At 42.2% G+C, this 20,281-nt stretch overlaps 1 protein-coding gene across 1 annotated transcript; it reads right to left on the reverse strand.

The window, feature by feature from the left end:
* Positions 1-14,417: 14,417 nt before the first annotated feature.
* On the reverse strand, positions 14,418-19,344 carry LOC138890511 (uncharacterized). Its single transcript, XM_070173904.1, has 2 exons — positions 18,853-19,344; positions 14,418-14,477 (listed from the first exon to the last, which is right to left on the reverse strand). The coding sequence occupies exons 1-2, from the start codon at positions 19,342-19,344 to the stop codon at positions 14,418-14,420; spliced, it is 552 nt and encodes a 183-aa protein (XP_070030005.1).
* Between the last annotated feature and the right edge of the window lie 937 nt (positions 19,345-20,281).

Consider the following 20,281-nt stretch of genomic DNA (forward strand, 5'->3'; position numbering starts at 1 on the left):
GTGGGTAATTTTTTAGAGAATAAACCTTTACAGAATACAACAAAGTTTTCAAAGTCTATTGGCAACAATATATATATGTACAAAGATTGATTCTTTGTATGGAAATAGGGTATGAATATGATTCTACTGCCTTGTAATTTAACTTCAAGTTTACAAGGAAAATTTTCGTATTTTAGGGCATACTTAAACGGCTCTTTTTATTATTCCTTTCCTTCTTTTGAATATGTTTTGGTTTATATCTATTATATTATAAATGTTATTTTAATTAATTATATAATTTTTTTATAGGAGATCAAAAAAAAAATTAATATATAAAATCGCGAAATATAACACATGAATCTTTATATTGTTATTTTCATCTATTTAAATTTTAAGGGAACATTGTTTACCCGTAAAACGATACAGTTGAATTTGTACATGGTTTCTAGACAAGTGAATTAATTTGAACATGAAATAATAAAATAATTGAAGAAATACACAATACTTAGCCTTGAAATGAGGAGAAAATAGCAGAAACAGTAATTCCGGGAGCATGATTTCGGGGTACAAAAGTAATGAAATCAAGGAGTTGTAAGATAAAATTGGATAAAGCTTTGAATCGGTTATATCATAAGTTTGCTAGAAAATTTGACCGCTTACAATGATAACATAGCTCACTATTTATAGCTGCATCTAAGGAACAAGGTCCTAGGATCATGCATTTCTTTAATGTCAATTATGAGGGCCATTGATAAAGGTGTAACGGTGAGCATAAATGACAAGTTCTCTGTAACGGGCAGTGTACTAAATATTGTGGAATATTCTCCATTAAATGCCATTAGACGGAGGGTATTTATTGCATGTTTACGAGTGTCATTCTTTCCGGTGACAAACGGGATAATTGCCTTCGGTTCTAAATATCCCTTGCCTTAGGTTCCACGTGTCACTCTTTAAGCGGCCACTTAGCATAGCATATTTTATCCTATACAGATAGTCCCCCTACTTTCCGATGATATAATTTTGTGTCACCGAGAAGTTGGTAGAAACACTCTTTTTTGGTGGGAATTACTATGATTCCTTCTAAAAAGCTTCTCGCGATTGATTAGACGCACGTCTCTCCGCATTTAATGCCCCGAATACGCGTCATCCCCCGATTCAGCATAACTTCTGCCGATTATCGAGGTAATCATGGACACGAATTTAGCCGCTTAAACCTTTACTTATATGCATCAACTTTCTTCACTCATACTACGTAACTCTCCAAACTTCCTAAAACCTTCTTTATTGTTCTTCAACATTTTTTTAACTTCCTTCAAACGGAAAAGCTTTTCATTCATCGATAACATATAATGACTTCTTCTTCAAAGAACACCAGCTTTTCAAAAAGCAAAAGCAAAGTCGAGGACATTGCTCCTCTAACAATGGGTTCCATCATCCCTAGAGGTCTTGTTACACCAAAAGACTTCAAAGAGAAATTTCCTTCGGCTAACCCTCGTACGTGGGCCGTTGGCAGATACTCTTCTTCCATCTGTCCTTCCAGTATTTCTGCTATGAAGGAAGATTGCCACTGCCATGATTTGGACATTGTTTCTCCTAATCTAACAGAGCGAATAAACCTACCCAGGGAGGGCTTTACATATTTTACACGTATCCCTTTACTTTGGGTGCGTTTTCTTTGAGCGGAGAGCTTAACTCTGTTATTGCGGAGTTCTGCCTCCGCTACCAGGTGTGTTTGGTACAAGTAAGTCCTTCTGTGTGGAGAACAATTGCTTGTCTTCGGTGCTTGTGCCAAGAGATAGGAAATGAGCTATCCTTAGCTCAGGTGATGAACCTCTATTCCCCTAAAGTCTTCCGTAGGGGAATGATAAACTTCAGCAAATGCGGCTACCATGCTCTATTATCTAGCATGGATGATGACAACGATCATGGGTAGATGGAACGATTTGTTACAGTTTCCACTAATGATATCATTCTAACAACGGCTTCATTCTTTCCGGAATCATGGAACCGCACTTGTAAGCTCTTTGTTTAATATTTCTTTCATCAGAAATTTTTTCATATCAGTATTGATCCTCCGTCCTTCGCCTATTTCATCAACTCGATGGGTTTCACCTAGGGTGAAGGCTTAGACCAGTGGATCCAAAAAATCTTAGACGTCACTATACCCGAAACCCGCACACATTGAAAGAACTGGCCCTCAAATAAGGGTGGAAGGCCAAAAATCATGATAAGTTAGACTTATCCCGTTTCTACTTTTTATGTGAGGAAATTGATATATCTTTTCTCCCTTTTTTTCGAAATCAGGTCTACCTGGGGGCTCGGTTGTCATCCCCGAGAAGGACGTTTTGCGTGATCCTGCTGATGCGGCGAGGCTACTTCAGGAGGCACTTACTCGAACAAGTGTCTCCAGGCCTGCTTCAGGTACAAGTACTTTTTCACGGAGTCCCAGACCGGAGAACAAGCAACCAAAAAGAAGGCATTCTTCCACAGCAGGGGGGAAAAATAAAAGGGCAAAGAATCCGCCCCCGAGTCATCTCTAGAAGTCGTGGTAACGAGCACTCCGCTTGGCCCGGTCATAGACACCATGATGATCGACGATGATGGAGAAACTACTGATGAGGGAGCTTCTCTACATAGAAGACGACGATCCTTATCATCTCAACAGAATGCTCAACCATTTGAGTTAGTTACACCAACCAAGGACGATGTCTCGGCGCTTTGGAAGAAGTTCAAAATATTGGAAAATGCCAACTCTCGTTGTCCGATCCCAGTCGTTGCGCCCGATATCATGAGGCTAAGTACCAGACCACAATTGCTTCTCATCCTTCAACGCCATCGACTTCATCACCTCTTCACCAACTCTTCCACCAGCAACTTCTACACCATCTCCACCGGTCATATCTGCCCCGGGAAGAATTCCTCTTTTCCAGTCCCCAGTTCATAGGAATTTTGGGCAAAATTATGTCTCCCCCTAAGAAGATCCGCAAAGGAAGAGGAATGTTACTCTCTCGCTCTACACCGGATGCAATTTGCTATCTTGGATGGTGAAACTTGCTAACTATCTGAAGCCTATGCCTTCAGAGAAAGATTGGGAAAATATACAGGCTCTCTTGGGAGAGTACTTATTGAACAATGCCATGCACAATGGCGCAACGGTACATTATTTACTTCCTTTGCTATTTCTTCTGTTTTTACCTGAAAATATCCTCGCCCCTTTTATTTTGTAGGCTAACTTTCTTGCTTTCGAGGGCATTCAGAGGTTGATTCGGGAAAATGAGGAACTTACCTCCAAGCGGGATCTCGATGTTAGCCGCTGATTTGTGAGGACCACATGGGAGAATCTTTCTGCCGAGGTCGACTAACTTAAAGAAGAACTTCAATGCCGAGCGGCCTCCCTCATTAGAGAAAACGCGTTCTATGTATAGCATTAGTAGAAAAATCTTGTAAGAGGCCAAAGCGGGTATCATTGACTTTGATGCCGAAATCGCTAAGACCCTTGAACTAGAGTTAGCTGCAAAAAGAGGTCTTCTGACTAGGTCTAATGCTACTGATTTTTCTAGTTCTGATTCTGAGTTCTCGGAAACTGAAGAGGCAGCAGTTTAGCTTTTCCTTTATTTTTCCAACTTTTGGACCTATGACGTTTTGGCATGTTTATTGTAAATAAAAACATCTTTTGCTCAAGTATTGCATGAGTTTCTCTGCATTCTTTTGTTTGAACATTAAATTCAAGTAAAGATAAAATTAAATTCAAATCACATAAATAGGACAGTTTCAGCCTTGGTGAAATGTTCACTCTCGATCCGGGCTCACTATAGCCAGCACTGATGAACAAGAGGAAAAAGCTAAATAACAGAAAGAATGGTAATATATTGCTTTGGAATGCATGATACAATGTGTTTCATGAATTATCAAACCCCTTTATATAGTAAGGGTGTCCCACCTTGGGTACAACTCTATAAAAAGAAAAATATCTTCTGATTAACTGATTGTCGGCTCCTTATCGATACGTGCCGAGATCCCGTCGTGATATCCGACCGGTCACGGATATTTCGGCCTTCCGTTGGCTGTGATCGATTGTCCGATAATGTTCCTCGAAATCATTTGAGGTCAAGACCAATCCGTAATTATGACCCTGCTATTCTCGGGGTAGGCGTCATGCCCCCGGATTCCAACTCGACGAGACTTTCGCCTCGATATCGGCCCCTTGTCATCATGTCTCGAACCTGGCTTATCTTGTCGGAGGCCAGGGTGCACCATGAACTCGATTTTATCCGTATACAATTATCTTTTTAGTGGGCTAGTAAAATCAAGAAAAATGGATTGAGCTTGCTCGTATGAGATCTATGCTGCAGGACAAAATGTGTTACCACCGCACAAAAAAAACGTGAGGCCTAAGATTAAAAGATTGTCTATCATTCAAGAAATTTTTGCTCTATATTTCTTGACTTGTACATCCTCTGTCTATTGGTGCTGTAGTAATGTGTTGCAGTGTGACTACAAATAAGAATCTTGCGAAAACCTCTATGGTTAAAAATTCTTGATTAAGAATGTATTGCCGTGCATGTTTGTATTTTCCATCTGGTATAATGGCTCAAAAAATTGGTGTTTGTTGTGTTAGTGTATATATCTCTTCACCGTATTAGCCTAGGATTTATTGTATACTACCCTCTTAAGTAAGGGTAATCTTGTCCTCTGTATATACTTACTTATATACTTTGCTATAAATATAATGGTATAACCTTAGGCATGACCATGCGGCATTATTGTATCATGTTGGAAGCATGTCTCTCCTTCTAGAGAAAGATTAAGCAACTTTACTTGGGTATTGTAATAATGTTACTTTTCTTTTTTAAGTAAAATGAAGAATTTATTGACATGACTACTTCACATAGGAGGGGGGCTTAAAGCTTACCTCTCCAAGCTACATATGAAAATTAAAAAGAGTACTGTGAGTGCCTATAGAGATTAACTCTTATCTCAAATAGAAAAACATCAAACTAAAAAATAAAAATATTAAAGGTGACAGAGAATATAACTTTGTTTATTCAAAGGTAAATTATTTAGTGCTTCATAAAGGAGAATATACCTGAGTAGTTGAGTATTGCACTGTATATACAAACTAAAGAGTTAGTTGAAGAATTTACTTCATAGAAAAAAAGGTAGTCTTAAGTGAGTACGCCTTTTACTGGTTTGAAACACTATAAATTTCGATCATTTTAAACCTGAGATTACCATGTTCCACTTGTCTAGCTGCTTTAATCTCCCTTATAACTCTTGAAAATGATAATAGTGCATGGGATTCAGTTGCTAACTTTTCTAAGAGATCTGCCACCAGATTAGATTATCTAACATAGTACTTTACCTTTAGTTAACTCCAGCTTCCTCCTAATTTCCTGTTAGGTAGTATTATACAAATTCCAAGGTACTTTCCAGATATAACTTCAAAACTTATGGGATTCCAAAGTTTCATATTCGATTATGAATTATAGCATTACCACTGCATATGACATGAAACTATACATTAGACTACTAGTACATTTTAAAAGGGTAAAACAAGAGGCTTGCAACAAATAAAAAGCACATCATATATTGGATCTCTTGTTCACTTGAATCAGGTAATTCTCTCTTAAAGACCATGAACCATTACATCAGTTTCTTGCATATTGAAAATCAGTCTCTGAAGGTGAAAGATGAAAAAATCAATGTGCTTGTGCAGAATGCTCATTCATTGTACCAGAGGCAATTGGGTTATCATCAGACTAACTTTTTGTATTAAAAACACAAGAGATGCAACAAAATGAACCAGAGTTTGAACTTGTTCTATGATGATGCCTGACAGGCATATTACACTGAACGCACATCCATCTCATTTTGGGTAAGAAATGAACAAAATTAAGCGAGCCATATAGCCAGAATTGGTTTGTACGAAAGACTCCTGTACAATATTGATTGTACCACCCTGGTATTAGAACAAAAGTTGAACCCTAAGTAATGTTTTTCCATATCTAGTATACTGCTAACATGACAAATTGCTTGTGATTATTGTTTGACTCAAAAGATATTAAAATCTTTTTAAACAAATCAATCAAAGATGAAGGGGTAAATCTTAGTGAGACATAATTAATTTCAGATAAAAAAGTTAACAACAATGATTGCACATGAGATGAAAGAAATATGATTGATCTTATTAGGATTCAATGTTGTGTCTCTCCTCAATCAATGAAAAAGTAGGCTTACATATTTTCTTCGAGTTCATTTCTTCTTTTTCTAGAATACAAGAAGAAAGCTTTTTGTTTTTTCTTAGAGAGATCGCTGAAGCCCCCCTATGGAGAGAGCTTTCCCTGGCTATATATAGTCAGGGCATCCTTGCCCTTTGCTTGGCTCGACATCTTCTTCCCGCTAATGTGTCTTGGTCATAATTTTAGACGTCACTCTTATCGATTCGTCGGATGTCATAGAGGAGAAATGGAGTGGGCTCTGTTGACTTTCACTGCCCAGTTACTGAGGCGGGGTGTCGCTCAACTTGGTCGTGATGGTCAGATTTTGACCAATACAGTTAGTCCCTCCGTCTGTCGGGGTCGTCCTATGTCGGACTCGGCAGACGGATCATGTTTGTTACGAATTCAAGAGAAGTCTGACCTACGACTTTTCGTTCCTTAGTCACATTTTGTGGGTTTTTAGCGGAGTGGCGGCGTTCTTTCGATCCCCATGGACCGTTGCGGCTGTTTCGGAATCAAAACGTCGTTTGGTATTGAAGAGTTATTTCGTGGTTATCACCATGACACATATTTTTGGGAGATTGAAATATTTCGTGCCCTATCAGAATCGATTGGCGACTCTTGGTTTTCGTGCTCAGGGGATTTATGTCTCTTATAAGTAGAGAAAACTTGTCATTCGATTAACACACCTCATCTTTCACTTGGGAGAATCCTGCTGATATACTTCCTTTCTGATACCTCGAATTTCTTCGTGCCCCCTTGTTTACCGAAAACTTTCATCTCTTCTTTCCGTTATTTCTTTGGTGTACTTTGTGACAAGAATGGCTTGTGATTCTTTTCGTGACAATCTCCATGTTATTGATCTGGTACCGGAAAGTGCTGCTCAGATCATCGGAGGGGCAGATGTGGTGGAGGATGAGGGGGTCCCATCAATGATTGAGATCTTACCCCGCCCTGGGAGAGAGCCAAATGACTTCACTACTCCCGCCGGGGTCGAACCGAAACCTGTTCACTCTGTTCTGAGGGAGAGGGATATTGCAGAATTGGAAGAAAGATGGGGGATCCCCGGTTATGTCGATATGCGGCCGGCAGTCGGAAAAGACATAGTTCACTTCGACCGCCCCGAGTACTGTGTGTTCTACGCCTACCCCTTTATTGTAGGGTACACATTTCCTTTTCCCCTGTTGGTGGTGGATTCTTGCCATTTCTACGAAGTGTTCCCCACCCAACTTTCGTCATATTTATACAAGGTATTCCTTATGCTGCTCAGGTATGCTGAACTTGCCGGTCGTGAGGTCACTTTGGACCATATGCTCAGCATCTTTGCTCCTCAACTTATTCACGGTTCGATGATTCATATGCGTCCTCGGGGTCGAGGGGGCTGGTGGTGAAGATGGACGACAGGACTAACCGTCGTTTCTACGAGAATTACTTTTATGTGTGAACTGAGCATATCGTGGCGGACCCAATGGGATTCCCTGAGAAATGGAACTTTGCATGTAAGTTTGTATTTTTAGTCGTCGAAGTGCTCGACCATTTTCTATGGGTACTAAATTTTATCACGTCTTTGCAGCTGAGAGATTGCCTCTTCCACTTGTCGAAGGTATCCGTGAATAGGTGGAGACCATACTTTCCCATACGGTGGAGATTCGCACCTGGTCGACCTTTCTTGAGAGGTTCGGACGCATGCCCCTTACAGGTGAGATGACGTCTTTGTCTACTGTTCTTTCCCATTTTATTTAGCTTTTCATGCGTCGTTTGTCGTTGTCAGGGAGAGTGCGGAGAGCAAGGGCCCCTCAATTAGCTTTTCGTCAGCCGGCCACGATTGCTCACCCTATTATGGTACCCATTACCCAACCTTCGTCGGGGGCTGCTTCAGTTGAGTCTGTGGCCTTGGTTACTCCTACGAGGGTCATTTCTCAAGATGAGGTTCCGACCGATGTTGCTCGCCCAATGGGTGAGTCACCATCTACTGGAGAAGAGGAGGGGCCGTCAAAGAGACGGAGGGTGGAATTTGAGACGGTGCCCCCAACAGTAATTTATCTGGATGACTCTCCCCTGACGGGCTCTGGAGAGGGTGTTATTGCGGCTCCCCACGTAGGGACGAAGCAGGCCGTAGGAGTTGTCGATGTCCGTGATCGACAATCGAAGACTCCTGCCACTGCCTTGGCTCAATCAGAGATCATTGTCGTTGTTGGTGTCTGACAACTTGTTGTGATGGAGAATTAGACTTTTGGGGTTGCCGTCGTGATTTCAGACGTGCCATCATCTTCTGCAGTGGGTCGGGTTCCACCTTCAGCAGCAGAAAGTGGAAAAGGCATGGTGGTGATGACTATGAATCTGAGTCAGGCCTAGACTGCGATGATGTTAGGATGTTTTAGGAGGGCCTTACTCATTTAGTGGTTAATGCGAGGGGCTCAGCTCATATTCTTCAGATCCCTTCCGGCGTCAATCTCTTGGGGGAAGGGGAGGATCTGGTGCCGCAATTCAGCCTGTTATGCTCTGAGGCCGAGAATGAGTCCCTCCGGTCTGTTCCTGATGCTTATTTGATGGACGAAGTGGCCTCCATGGGCTTAAGGGTACGTTGCATTTTACTTTCGCTTTCTTTTTTCGCCCTCCTTGGAAGTACTAGCCTAACCTCGTCTTTGCGTTTTCCTGACATGTAGAAGTGGAAAGCATTCGTAGGGCCAAGGTTGAGGCGATGAGTGTGGAGTGGATGAGAAAATTGACTGCATTGGAAAGCAAAGTCGCTGGGTTGGAGAGCATTGAGAGTGCCTGGTTTGAGGCTTTGGCGAGGGCGATGGCCCTGAAGATCACCATCCGCGTCCTCCAATCCGAACAGGAATTGGAGAGAGCGACGACTATGATCACGGCCTACTCCGCACTACTATTGAGTAGCGAGAGAGTGTCGGAGTAGCTTTTACCCAATTTAGGGTCGGGATCGATTACCACAGAGAGCTAGAATTTGGAATCGAGTATCTATCTAGTTTAGGATTGCGTATGTGTTCCAAATTACACTTCTAATTATTTTTGGGGTTTTCGTTTTACTTCTACTATTATCAACTACAAATGGTAAATGCAACTAGATTAAGCTAAGAGTTAATGCTACGGGTTGTTCAAATGGTTTAAAGGCACTAGGGTAATGACTTTCACCTAGGTGGTTAATTGATGGGTACTTGAGTCTAAGACACGATTGATATAATTGGGGAGTATGATATAACTGTTGCATGACTTTACCCACTCTACACCTCTCGGTGGTTCAAGTGATTTTGCCCGAATTGACTTTCTCAAGATCAATTGGGTATGCAAATTTGCACAAGCAACTAGGGTCAAGTCGGGTTTTACTCTCTCGAGGTTTAACCCTTTAATTGGGGCTATCAATCTCTTGAGTACGCCCAAATTCCTTGTTGGACTAATTTCGGAGACTTAGTCTCTCTTTCTCAAGAAGAACCCTAATCAACTAAACACAAACTAGTGTTTGCAACCACTAATTCAGCAATCAACCATGAAATTGGCCCAAATATCAAATACCCATAATCAATCTAGTCCTAAAATACAAGACCATCAATTACCCAGGGTTGAGCCACAACCCTAGCTTATGGGTTTAGCTACTCATAATTAAAGAAGAAAAGCAAGAAATAGATGAAGAACAACTCATATTAATTAATCACTAAAGTAAATAACAAGATTCAATGATGAAAAGTAGATTAAATTGCCCAAAATGGCTAAGAAAGTCGAACCCACGAGCGCAACTGCGTTACAAAACTATCTGATACCCTAAAAATGGGAAAAGAAGCTATTTATACTAAGCTAAAAATTCTGGACTAAAATACCCCTACGGGGTTAGTACGGATCGCACAAAATGGTGTGCGGCCACACTAGGGCTCTGAACTTGAAAATATAGCTCTCTGAACTTGGGCAACGCGAACCGCACATAATGGACTGCGGACGCATAGGCTTCTAGTGCGGTCCGTATAAAATAGACCGCGGACCGCATAGGCTTCAATCATCAAATCTGGCACCTCTTTGATCTTGGGTTCTGCGGACCACACTAAATCTAGTGCGGTCGCATTGCCTTCAGTGTGGACCGCACAAAACCTAGTGCGTCTGCATTGCATCTTTTCCTGGAAATCAACCTCTCTGAATCTCCTAGTGCGGACCGCACAGAATGGTGTGCGGCCGCACTAGGCCTGCTTTGCCTAAGCTTGCCTTGTCTTTGGCACTTGTGCAAGTTTCACTCCTTTTGAGCTTATCTTTGACATCTTGTCACTTTGATCAAACCTGCAATCAAGCACAACTTGTGAGCCTTTTGGACTATTTTGTACAAATTTCTAATCAAAGCTTAAGCAAGAAGGAGTATAAAATGTATTAAAATCCCTAGTTATCAACTCCCCCAAAATTAAGCTTTTGCTTGTCCTCAAGCAAACAAAATAAGACTCACCCCTTAAGGGAAAATCCAAGAAATTTTCAGTTGTTCTAAAGTAACCTCATCTAGCATCAATTGGGACTAACAATTGCCCTCAATACAAATGAATCATTAACAACTTTTACTCCTTTAAACACCATGGATTAAGTGCGACACAAGAGCATCAAGAATTGACTCAACACATCAAAGAACTCTTTTCTATTACTTCGGTCATTGTGGAACCCAAACTCACACATACTCAACTCTCTCTAAGCAATCCTCACCTTTAAAATAGTGGCACTCAAAACGAGGATAATAGAAATTTACTCATCTCTCTCAAGAAAAAGCCACAAGTCCGGATCTAGGTACCATATGCTTGCCCCTTATGTGAGTATCCACTAATGTAAGCTTCATTCAACTCAAGATCATATAGGGCTTTTGTGGATACATTGTGAAGGCTTTTGGTTCAGGGTAGGAAATGTTTTGGTCTAAGTAGGTTCCATCTTCCTTTAAGCATTTCTTTTAATTCATTTGGCACACATTCACTTGACTCTTTGAGTCACTTCACTTCTTTCTGAGGGGTTAGAAAGACATAGTGTCACTCTTTCTTATACATTTCAAACTTTTTCTCCTTTTTTAACTTTCCACACCTTTCTTTCTTTGCTTTTATTGAATCCCTTTTTGTTCTTTTTCATATTAAACATTCTATTTGCCATTTTGCTTTTCTTTCTTTTTCATTCCCTTTCCTTTTCTTCATTTTTGTGCCTTTTTACCACTTTGTTGCAATCCTCGTCTCTCCCCCCAAACTTATACTTTTGCCATGTGCTAAAAGAAAGATCAGGTGCCCAGAGAGGGTATCTTTCAGAAAAGGTACAGGCTTGCATCATGGTTCTTGAAGGAAACAGGTCTAAGGCTCAAAAGGGCTGACTAGGGATCTTATCATTGGTAGGTTATGGGAGTGTTCAACTATTATTTGGAACAAGGAGAGCCTATAATCATGTCTCAAGTCAAAATTCACTTAGGATTTCGCCTCAACAAACATTCAGGGCAAGTTCTAGACCAATGGCTCAGGACTTGGACTTGCAATGCGATTACTCACCACACAAGCTATGAGATTGCTAAAGACGCAGAGTTGGGGGCCCACAACGACCTTAGATAAGATTTGAGCACACCATGGTCCCGAAAAACCACTTGATGATTATCGGTTAACACAAGAGTCTCAAGGCCACGACTTTCACCATCCTAAACACAACAATTTATTTTTGACCATAAGATCAAAGGCAAATGTGCTAGGCCCAAGTGAAGCTTTGCTTGAGGTACCCTTAACTACTAACTACTAAAAACAAAAAGAAAAACGGACTCAAACCCTTAAGAAGGTTGTCACGCCATCCATCATTAGGAAGAACCACTCGGTTCACACAACACTCCAACTTTGGAAAGAACTGTGGCATTAAGAAAATCAAAGGCTTATTGCAAACTTTCAAAACAAGAAGCTACGAATCACAAATAAGAAGCTATGGAAAGAAAAATTGCGGAAAGTAAAATGAATATATACAAGAAGAGATTTTTCGAATATACAATAGATGGGATGAATATGTACAATGTAACATAACTATATATATAGACCCAAAGTAAAATAAAAGTGCTAGAAATGTAACGAAATATTAAAATTATATACAAACCAAAGATGAAAAATAAAGAAAGCATAAAATATCAAATATATACAATTATCCGAATGAATCCATCAAAAGTAGGGCCTACACCCTCAAATGAAAGCTGACATTATCCCCAAAGCCAACTAAACTAAATAAAGCACCAAACAGAGAAAGGGAAAAAGGATATAGAAACTCCCTATTGCCTGTCTGCTTGCATGGGCTCCTGAGTAGCCCTGGGTCCTCACTGTGCTTGGGAACCTTAGACTGGTTCCCTGTGGCCTACTGCTGTGCTGCTGGGACCTGGGCCTGGACATGCTCCTGAGGTGCATCCTGTGGCTGACTGGAGGAGGCCTCCGGTGGGTCTGCCAACTGGATGATTGCATCGTCTGCTCTGGGAATCATCCTCTTTCTCTCTAGAGGCCTCTGTGACTGCTCTGGCTAGTGATGAGCTGCGGGTACTGAGTCCTGGAGCAGTAAGTCTAAAGGTAGCTGATCTGCCTTCAGTCTGTCAATATCAGCTCTCAACTACTTTACGGACCCCTTGGATGCCCGTGTCTTCCTCAGCTTCTTGTGCTCCCGAGCAAGCTCCTTAAGAGCATTGCTATGTGAATCAACTGCCTCAGTCAGTACCTTCTGAGTGTCGAGGATTTTCTTTTGGTTGTCTCGTATCTCCTTGAGAGCATCCTTTATCAACTGGGGAACCTGTAGGGGTGGAGGTTCCGACTGAGCCTCTACCATGGTAGTGAGTATAAACAACTGGGAGGACACACTCTGCATCCAGTTGTTGATACTAAGAAGTGTCTGGCTCAGTCGGTGGGCAGTAATAGGATATGCACGGGAGGATGGAATCTCTGGGTCCGCTGAGGTGGATGGACCAAGAGGGATAGCAGTGAAAGTAGAGGCAGGCTCAGTAGGAGTCGCTACCACAATTGGCTCTTCAGACTGGCCAGTTGGAACAGTAACTGTACCCTTGAAATTCTTGCTCTTGGGGTTATTATCCCCCTGCATGCTGTACCAGGAAAAAGGGGCCTTCGCTTTGACTTTGATGTCGAAGGGCCTCTTTTCCACTTTCAGATCCCGGAAGTACATAGTGAGAAAATTGGGGAACGAGTAGTTTCCATCATGCTCAGCACCCACAATTGTAATAATTCTTAACATCACATTCCCCATATTTATTGGGTACCCCGCCATGATCGACGCCATCAAAATTGCCTGGTGAAGAGGTAGGGAGTTATCATGTGTCATGGGGTCCAACCTGCTACATACAAATGTCTCCCACCCCCGTGCCTCAAAATTCAGACTACGTCTCAGAATCTTGATGCCCGCAGTCAACCAGTCAGGGGTGTACCCGGGATTGCCAGGTATTGTGCTAGCCAGGGACGGACCTCCTCGCCCATTTCCATCTTTTCCATGTATAGGGTCTCATCCTCCTCATTGAAACCAAGGTACTCATTTATTGTCTTCCCGTCAAACAACACTTTCAGGTTTCGAACCTTGGTCATCTTGGAGCCCTTTTTGATGTAGGCAACGTTGGTGTAGAATTCCTTGACCAAGTGTTCGTTGGCATCCACACACTCATCCAAAAAATGTTCCCAACCTACTCTCGCCCTAAACTGCCTCCTCACATTGGGGTTGTGAGGTAGCAAGTCTCTATCCACAAAACTCCTCTCCGGGATCAACTTCCTCACCGGCCACCATTCCCAAAATTTACTATATGCTACCTCACTAACAAACCGGCCTTGCCACACTTCCAGCTTCCTAGTTCTAGCAATAACCCCCACCTATGGTTCACCTCCTTCTCCTACTTCCTCTTCTCCCTCTATTTCCTCCTCATCACCTACTGCACCCTCTCCAAATAATGAAGTTGTGGAAGAGGTAGAGTATTCCCCACTACCTTCACCTGAACCCTCAGACGACCCCATAAGAAATATTTACGGAAGCTTGTGCAGCGGGGGATGCCGGAGGTGTGTCTTTCAGCATGTTCCTCTCCAGCCAGTCAGGGATGTATTCTGGCACAGAGTCCGAAGAGATCTCCCGGGAGGGCTCGTACTCACTCCCCAACATGTCAATGGCTCTGTCAGCAGATTTTATCATCTTCCTCATTTTTTTGATGTTTTGCCTAGCTTGGGGAGTGAGTTTTATCATTTTCTACTTCTCTCCCTAGGAGGATCCTCCTCTACCCAGTTGTTTAGATCTTTTACCTTGTTGTTTCACCATTGTCTGCAAACACAATCCAAATAAACTTGTTAGTATTAGTTGCAGCAGTTAAGAACAGAGTTGTAGAATCAGAAAAAAAATTGCAGATAGGTTGCAGGAGTCACCCAGTGCGGACCGCACAAAATGGTGTGCGGCCGCATAGGGGTCAATGCAGACCGCACAAAATGGCCATGCAGTTTGCACAGAGGTGGGGTTCACACTACCCACTCTCTGTATCCAGGCAGTGTGGACCGCACAAAATGTAGTGTGACCGCACAAGGGGCAATGCAGTCTACACAAAATGTAGTGCGGCCGCATTTCCTGAGGTTCAGCTTTCAGAACAATAAGCAATGCAGTCCGCACAAAATGGTATTGCGGACCGCACAGGGGAACCGCAAACCGCACAAAGACGACTGCGGTCCGCACTAAGTTCCCAGCTGTGGCACTAAATTAGGGTTCATGGATTTTTTATTTTAAGCTTAATTAACACCCAAGCCCTGTCCCTAAGAGTTTGCCCCGCATATGTAAATAACTATGTCTATATTAATCCAAAGATTAACTACCCTAATCTATTCTACAAAAGAAAATATGGGAAGAAGAGAAGGAAAGCAAGAAAAACACAAATTAAAAGAAATTAACAAAAGAGAACAAGTAAAAGGAATGTAATGGTACCAGATATGAGATGAAATGAAGAATAACGAGTCCAAACAATTAGTTACAAGCAAGGGAAGTGAAGAACAGTGTCTTAAAGCTTCTGAGATCCAAAGGTTCGAAAAGGGTAAAAGGAGGGTCTCACGCCTTATTTATAGAAAAAGACCTGGGGCCCAGTCTTACCAACTAGTGCGGACCGCACAAAATGGACCGCGGTCCGCACTACACAACTTATTTCAAGCTTGAGGAGGCAACACACTGCGGTCCACACAAAATGGACTGCGACCGCAGTGGTCCACCGTAGACCACACAAAATGTAGTGCGGCCGCATTAACAACTTCAGAGACCTGACACTTTTTTCCACTATGTTCTGCATTGCACCAACACAATCTTGTAACATCTCACAACCAGTTAGCCCAAAAATCAATCTTACTCTACAAATGAAAATCAAATAAAAACAAGAAGAAAAACACATGGGTTGCCTCCCAAGAAGCGCCTGATTTAACGTCGCGGCACGACGCAGGTTACCATCACATTATTTGAAATGAAGAAGTGCCACCACGTAGTTGTCATCAATTTTTCCAAGATAATGCTTGACCTGGTGCCCATTAACTCTGAAAACTTCACCATTTTTGTTCTTTAAATCAAGAGCACCAAACGGGGTCACACACACCACTTCAAAAGGTCCACTCCATTTTGACTTGAGCTTTCCCGGAAACAGACGTAACCTAGAATTGAACAAGAGAACCAAATCACCTATTTTGAACTCCTTTCCATGAGCATATGTATCATGAAGGTACTTCATCTCGTCCTTATACAAGGACGAACTGGAGTAGGCATGGAATCTGAATTCATCAAGTTGATTGAGCTGCTCCACACGAAGATTGGTTGCAACATCCCACTCAAGATTTAGCTTCCTCAAAGCCCATATGGCCTTGTGCTCTAACTCAACCGGTAGATGGCAAGCTTCCCCAAACACCAACCGATACGAAGATATACCAATCGGAGTCTTGTAAGCAGTCCTATAAGCCCATAGAGCGTCATCCAACTTCTTTGACCAATCGGTCCTATTTGCATTGACCGTCTTTGACAATATGCTTTTGATTTCCCTGTTGGAAACTTCAACTTGACCACTTGCTTGAGGATGATAGGGAGTAGAAACTTTGTGATTGACACCATACTTTGAAAGCAAAGTGTCGAAAGCTCTATTGCAAAAATGAGACCCCCCATCACTTATGATTGCAGGAGGAGTACCAAACCTTGTAAAAATACTCTTTTTGAGAAATGCAACAACACTCCGGGCCTCATTGTTGGGAAAAACTACGGCTTCAACCCACTTTGAAACATAGTCCACCGCCACAAGAATGTAAGTGTTCCCACAAGAGCTAACAAATGGGCCCATGAAATCAATGCCCCATACATCAAAAATATCAACCTCAAGGATGGTATTGAGAGGCATTTCATCTTTCTTCTAAATTACACCCGCTCTTTGGCATTCGTTGCATCTCTTCACCAAATCACCCGCATCTTTGAACAAAGTTGGCCAATAAAACCCACAACCAAGAACTTTAGATGTCGTCCTCACCCCGTCATGATGGCCACCATAGGGAGAGGAATGACAAGCCTCCAAGATACTCAATTGCTCCTCCTCTAGGACACACCTTCGGATCACACCATCCGTGCAAATCTTGAACAAGTATGGCTCATCCCAATAGAAGTCCAATCTATCCCGCTTGAGCTTCTTCCTTTGGTTAGAAGAAAGCTCACACGGGATTATACTGGTCACAAGGAAATTAGAAACATCGGTAAACAATGGCATATCATTCATCGACACTGAAAGGAGTTGTTCGTTAGAAAATGAATCATTGATCTCTAGGCCATCACGAGGCCCGCCCTCCTCCTCCAAGCGGGACAAGTGGTCCGCGACTTGGTTCTCACTACCCTTCCTGTCCACAATCTCCAAATCAAACTCTTTAAGTAACAAGACCCATCGCATCAGTCTAGCTTTGAAGTCCTTCTTCGTCATCAAGTACCGGAATGCGGCATGGTCAGTATGAATAATAACCTTAGCACCTATAAGATACGGTCGGAATTTTTCCATAACAAACACAATAGCCAAAAGTTCTTTCTCGGGCACCGTGTAGTTCACTTGAGCATCATTCATTGTCTTGCTCACATAGTACACCGGATGAAATATTTTATTCACTCTTTGACCCAAAAACGCCCCAACCGCAACATCGCTCACATCACACATGCGCTCAATGGGCAAGCTCCAATTAGGCGAGGTGATGATAGGAGTGGTTGTCAACTTATGCTTGAGAAGTTAAAAGGCGTGCATACACTTGTCATCAAATACGAACTTAGCATCTTTTTCCAACAACTTGCACAAGGGATTCACTACCGTCGAGAAGTCTTTGATAAATCTCCGGTAGAACCCCACATGCCCAAGAAAACTTCGAACTTCCTTGACGGATGTAGGGGAGGGAGCCTTGAAATCACATCGATCTTTGCTTTATCAACCCCAATTCCATACTTCGAAATTTTATGCCCAAGAACTATTCCTTCTTCCACCATAAAGTAGAATTTCTCCCAATTGAGGACAAGATTGGTTTCTTCACAATGGGCCAACACCCTATCAAGATTCTTGAAGCACTCATCAAATGAATCCCCCACAACACTAAAGTTGTCCATGAACACCTCCAAAATGTCTTCCACCATATCGGTAAAAATGGCCATCATACACCACTGAAATGTAGCCGGTGCATTACATAATCCAATAGGCATCCTAGAGAAGGCAAAAGTGCCATATGGACAAGTGAATGTGGTTTTCTCCTGATCTTCCGGAGCACAAGATTTGGTTGTACCCAGAATACCCATCCAAGAAGCAATAGAAGGCACGCCCAGTATGTAGGAAAGGCAAAGGAAAGTGATCCTTGCGGGTTACTTTATTCAACTTGCGGTAATCCATGCATACCCTCTAATCGGTGATGGTTCTTGTAGGAATCAACTCACCTTTGGAATTTATAACCACGGTCATACCGCTTTTCTTTGGTACACATTGTACCGGTGAAGTCCTAGAGCTATCAGAGATAGGGTACACAACCCCGGTATCCAACCACTTGATCACCTCTTTTTTCACAATTTCCTGCATTGCCTCGTTCAACCTCCTTTGATGCTCCAAGGAGGGTTTTGCATCATCTTCCAGAATAATCTTGTGCATACGGAATGCGGGGCTTATTCCCCAAATATCAGCTAAAGTCCATTCAATTGCCTTTTTTCGCTTTTGAAGCACCGCCAATGTGGCATCAACCTGCATGTTAGTAAGGCTAGAAGAAAGAATAACCGAAAAAGTAGAATTTGAGCCTAAGAACGCATACCTGAGGTGTGGAGGCAGTGGTTTCAACTCCAACACCGGAGGCTCCTCAATTGAAGGTTTAGTTGGTGGAGTCTTTCTATTCTCGATATCCAAGGACAATTTCCTAGGCTCATAAGAATAAGAGCACATCCATGTAAAGCATTCACACTCCACTCGGCTTGCATCCTCATTGACAACAAGATTCAGCAATACGGCCTCCAATGGGTCCTCCACATTGATCATTGCACTGGTGTCATCAATTATCACTGTTGTGACGAGGTCAACAAAAAAGCACACCTCGGTACTGTTGGGCTGCTTCATAGACTTGCACACATGAAAAACCACCTTTTCATCACCCACCCGGAAGGTGAGTTCCCCTGCTTCCACATCTACCAATGCCTTCCCCGTAGCTAGGAAAGGCCTTCCCAATATGATTGGAACTTCGTAGTCCACCTCGCAGTCCAAGATCATAAAGTCAACTGGCAAGATAAATTTGTCCACACGGACAAGCACATCATCAATAATACCCAATGGTCTCTTCATCGATCTATCAGCCATTTGTAACCTTATGGAAGTCGGCCTAGGTTGCCCAATACCCAAGGTTTTGAACACTGAGTAGGGCATCAAATTGATACTAGCTCCCAAATCACATAGAGCCTTGGCAAAAATCCGCACTCCCATGGTGCTAGGAATGGTGAAAGCACCGGGATCTTCAAGCTTCGGGGCCATTGAATGCACTATAGCACTAACTTGGTGAGCCATCTTTATAGTTTTACAATCCATAGAACGATTCTTTGTGACCAAGTCTTTCATGAATTTTGCATAGCCCGACATTTGTTCAAGAGCCTCCTCCAGAGGGACATTAATGGACAAGCTCTTCATCATGTCAATGAACTTCTTAAACTGATTATCATTCTTTTACTTCGCGAGCCTTTGAGGATAAAGTGGAGGTGTCCTTGGCAAAGGTGTCTTGGCTTTAGGCACAACTGGTTTCGGCATGTCTATTACGTGTTCCCTAGACAGGTTCACGTCATTTTAAGTTTCCAGCTCGACATCTTGAATAGCAATCTTCACTTCTTTGTTCACATTTTCATCAACCATATCTTCAACTACCAAAGGGACTTCAATTTCTTGCAATTCAACATCATCATCCAAGATTTGCTTTTGTTTGAAGGCATTTACATCACCGCCTCTACCACTTCTTGTTGTTACCGCCATGACATGATTATTTCCACCCTTCGGGTTCACTACCATATCACTTGGTAGAGCACTCTTAGGGCGAGTATTTAAAGACTGTGAGATTTGACCGAACTGTACCTCCAAATTTCTAATAGAGGTATTGTGGGAAGCCAACTGTGCATCTGAATCCGCATTCTTCTTCATCATCTGTTCGAACATCATTTCAATTCTACTCATATCATTGCTAGAAGAACTAGGACCTTGAGATGGAAATGGGGGTGGATTATTTGGTCGTTGGTACATTGGGGGCCTTTGAAAGCTTTGCCCCCGATTTCCTTGGTTTCCATTGTTCCATCCACCTTGATTGTTATTGCCACCCCAATTGTTGTTATTACCATTCCAATTCCCTTGGTTGCTTTTATTGTTGGTCTGATTGCCCCAATTATTGTTTTGGTTGTTGTTCCCCCAATTACCATTGTTTTGTTGTTGATTGCCCCAATTACCATTGCCTTGTTGTTGATTGCCCCAATTACCTTGAGGTCTCTATTGTTGTTGGTTAAAAGAGTTACCCCATTGGCCTTGATAGTTGTTTTATATTGAACCTCTTCACTTTGGTCATCATAACCATCATTTTGAAATCTAT

Source organism: Nicotiana sylvestris, chromosome 4, assembly GCF_000393655.2.
Source record: "Nicotiana sylvestris chromosome 4, ASM39365v2, whole genome shotgun sequence".
In the NCBI taxonomy this organism is placed as follows: Eukaryota; Viridiplantae; Streptophyta; class Magnoliopsida; order Solanales; family Solanaceae; genus Nicotiana; species Nicotiana sylvestris.

Excerpts from the sequence above, each read along its gene's own strand:
- LOC138890511 (XM_070173904.1), bottom strand. The coding sequence starts at position 19,344 with ATGATGAAGAGCTTGTCCATTAATGTCCCTCTGGAGGAGGCTCTTGAA. Across the intron at positions 14,478-18,852 it reads TAGCTACGGGGAAGGCATTG|ACAATGGTGAAACAACAAGG; the intron begins GTAGATGTGGAA and ends TTGTGTTTGCAG.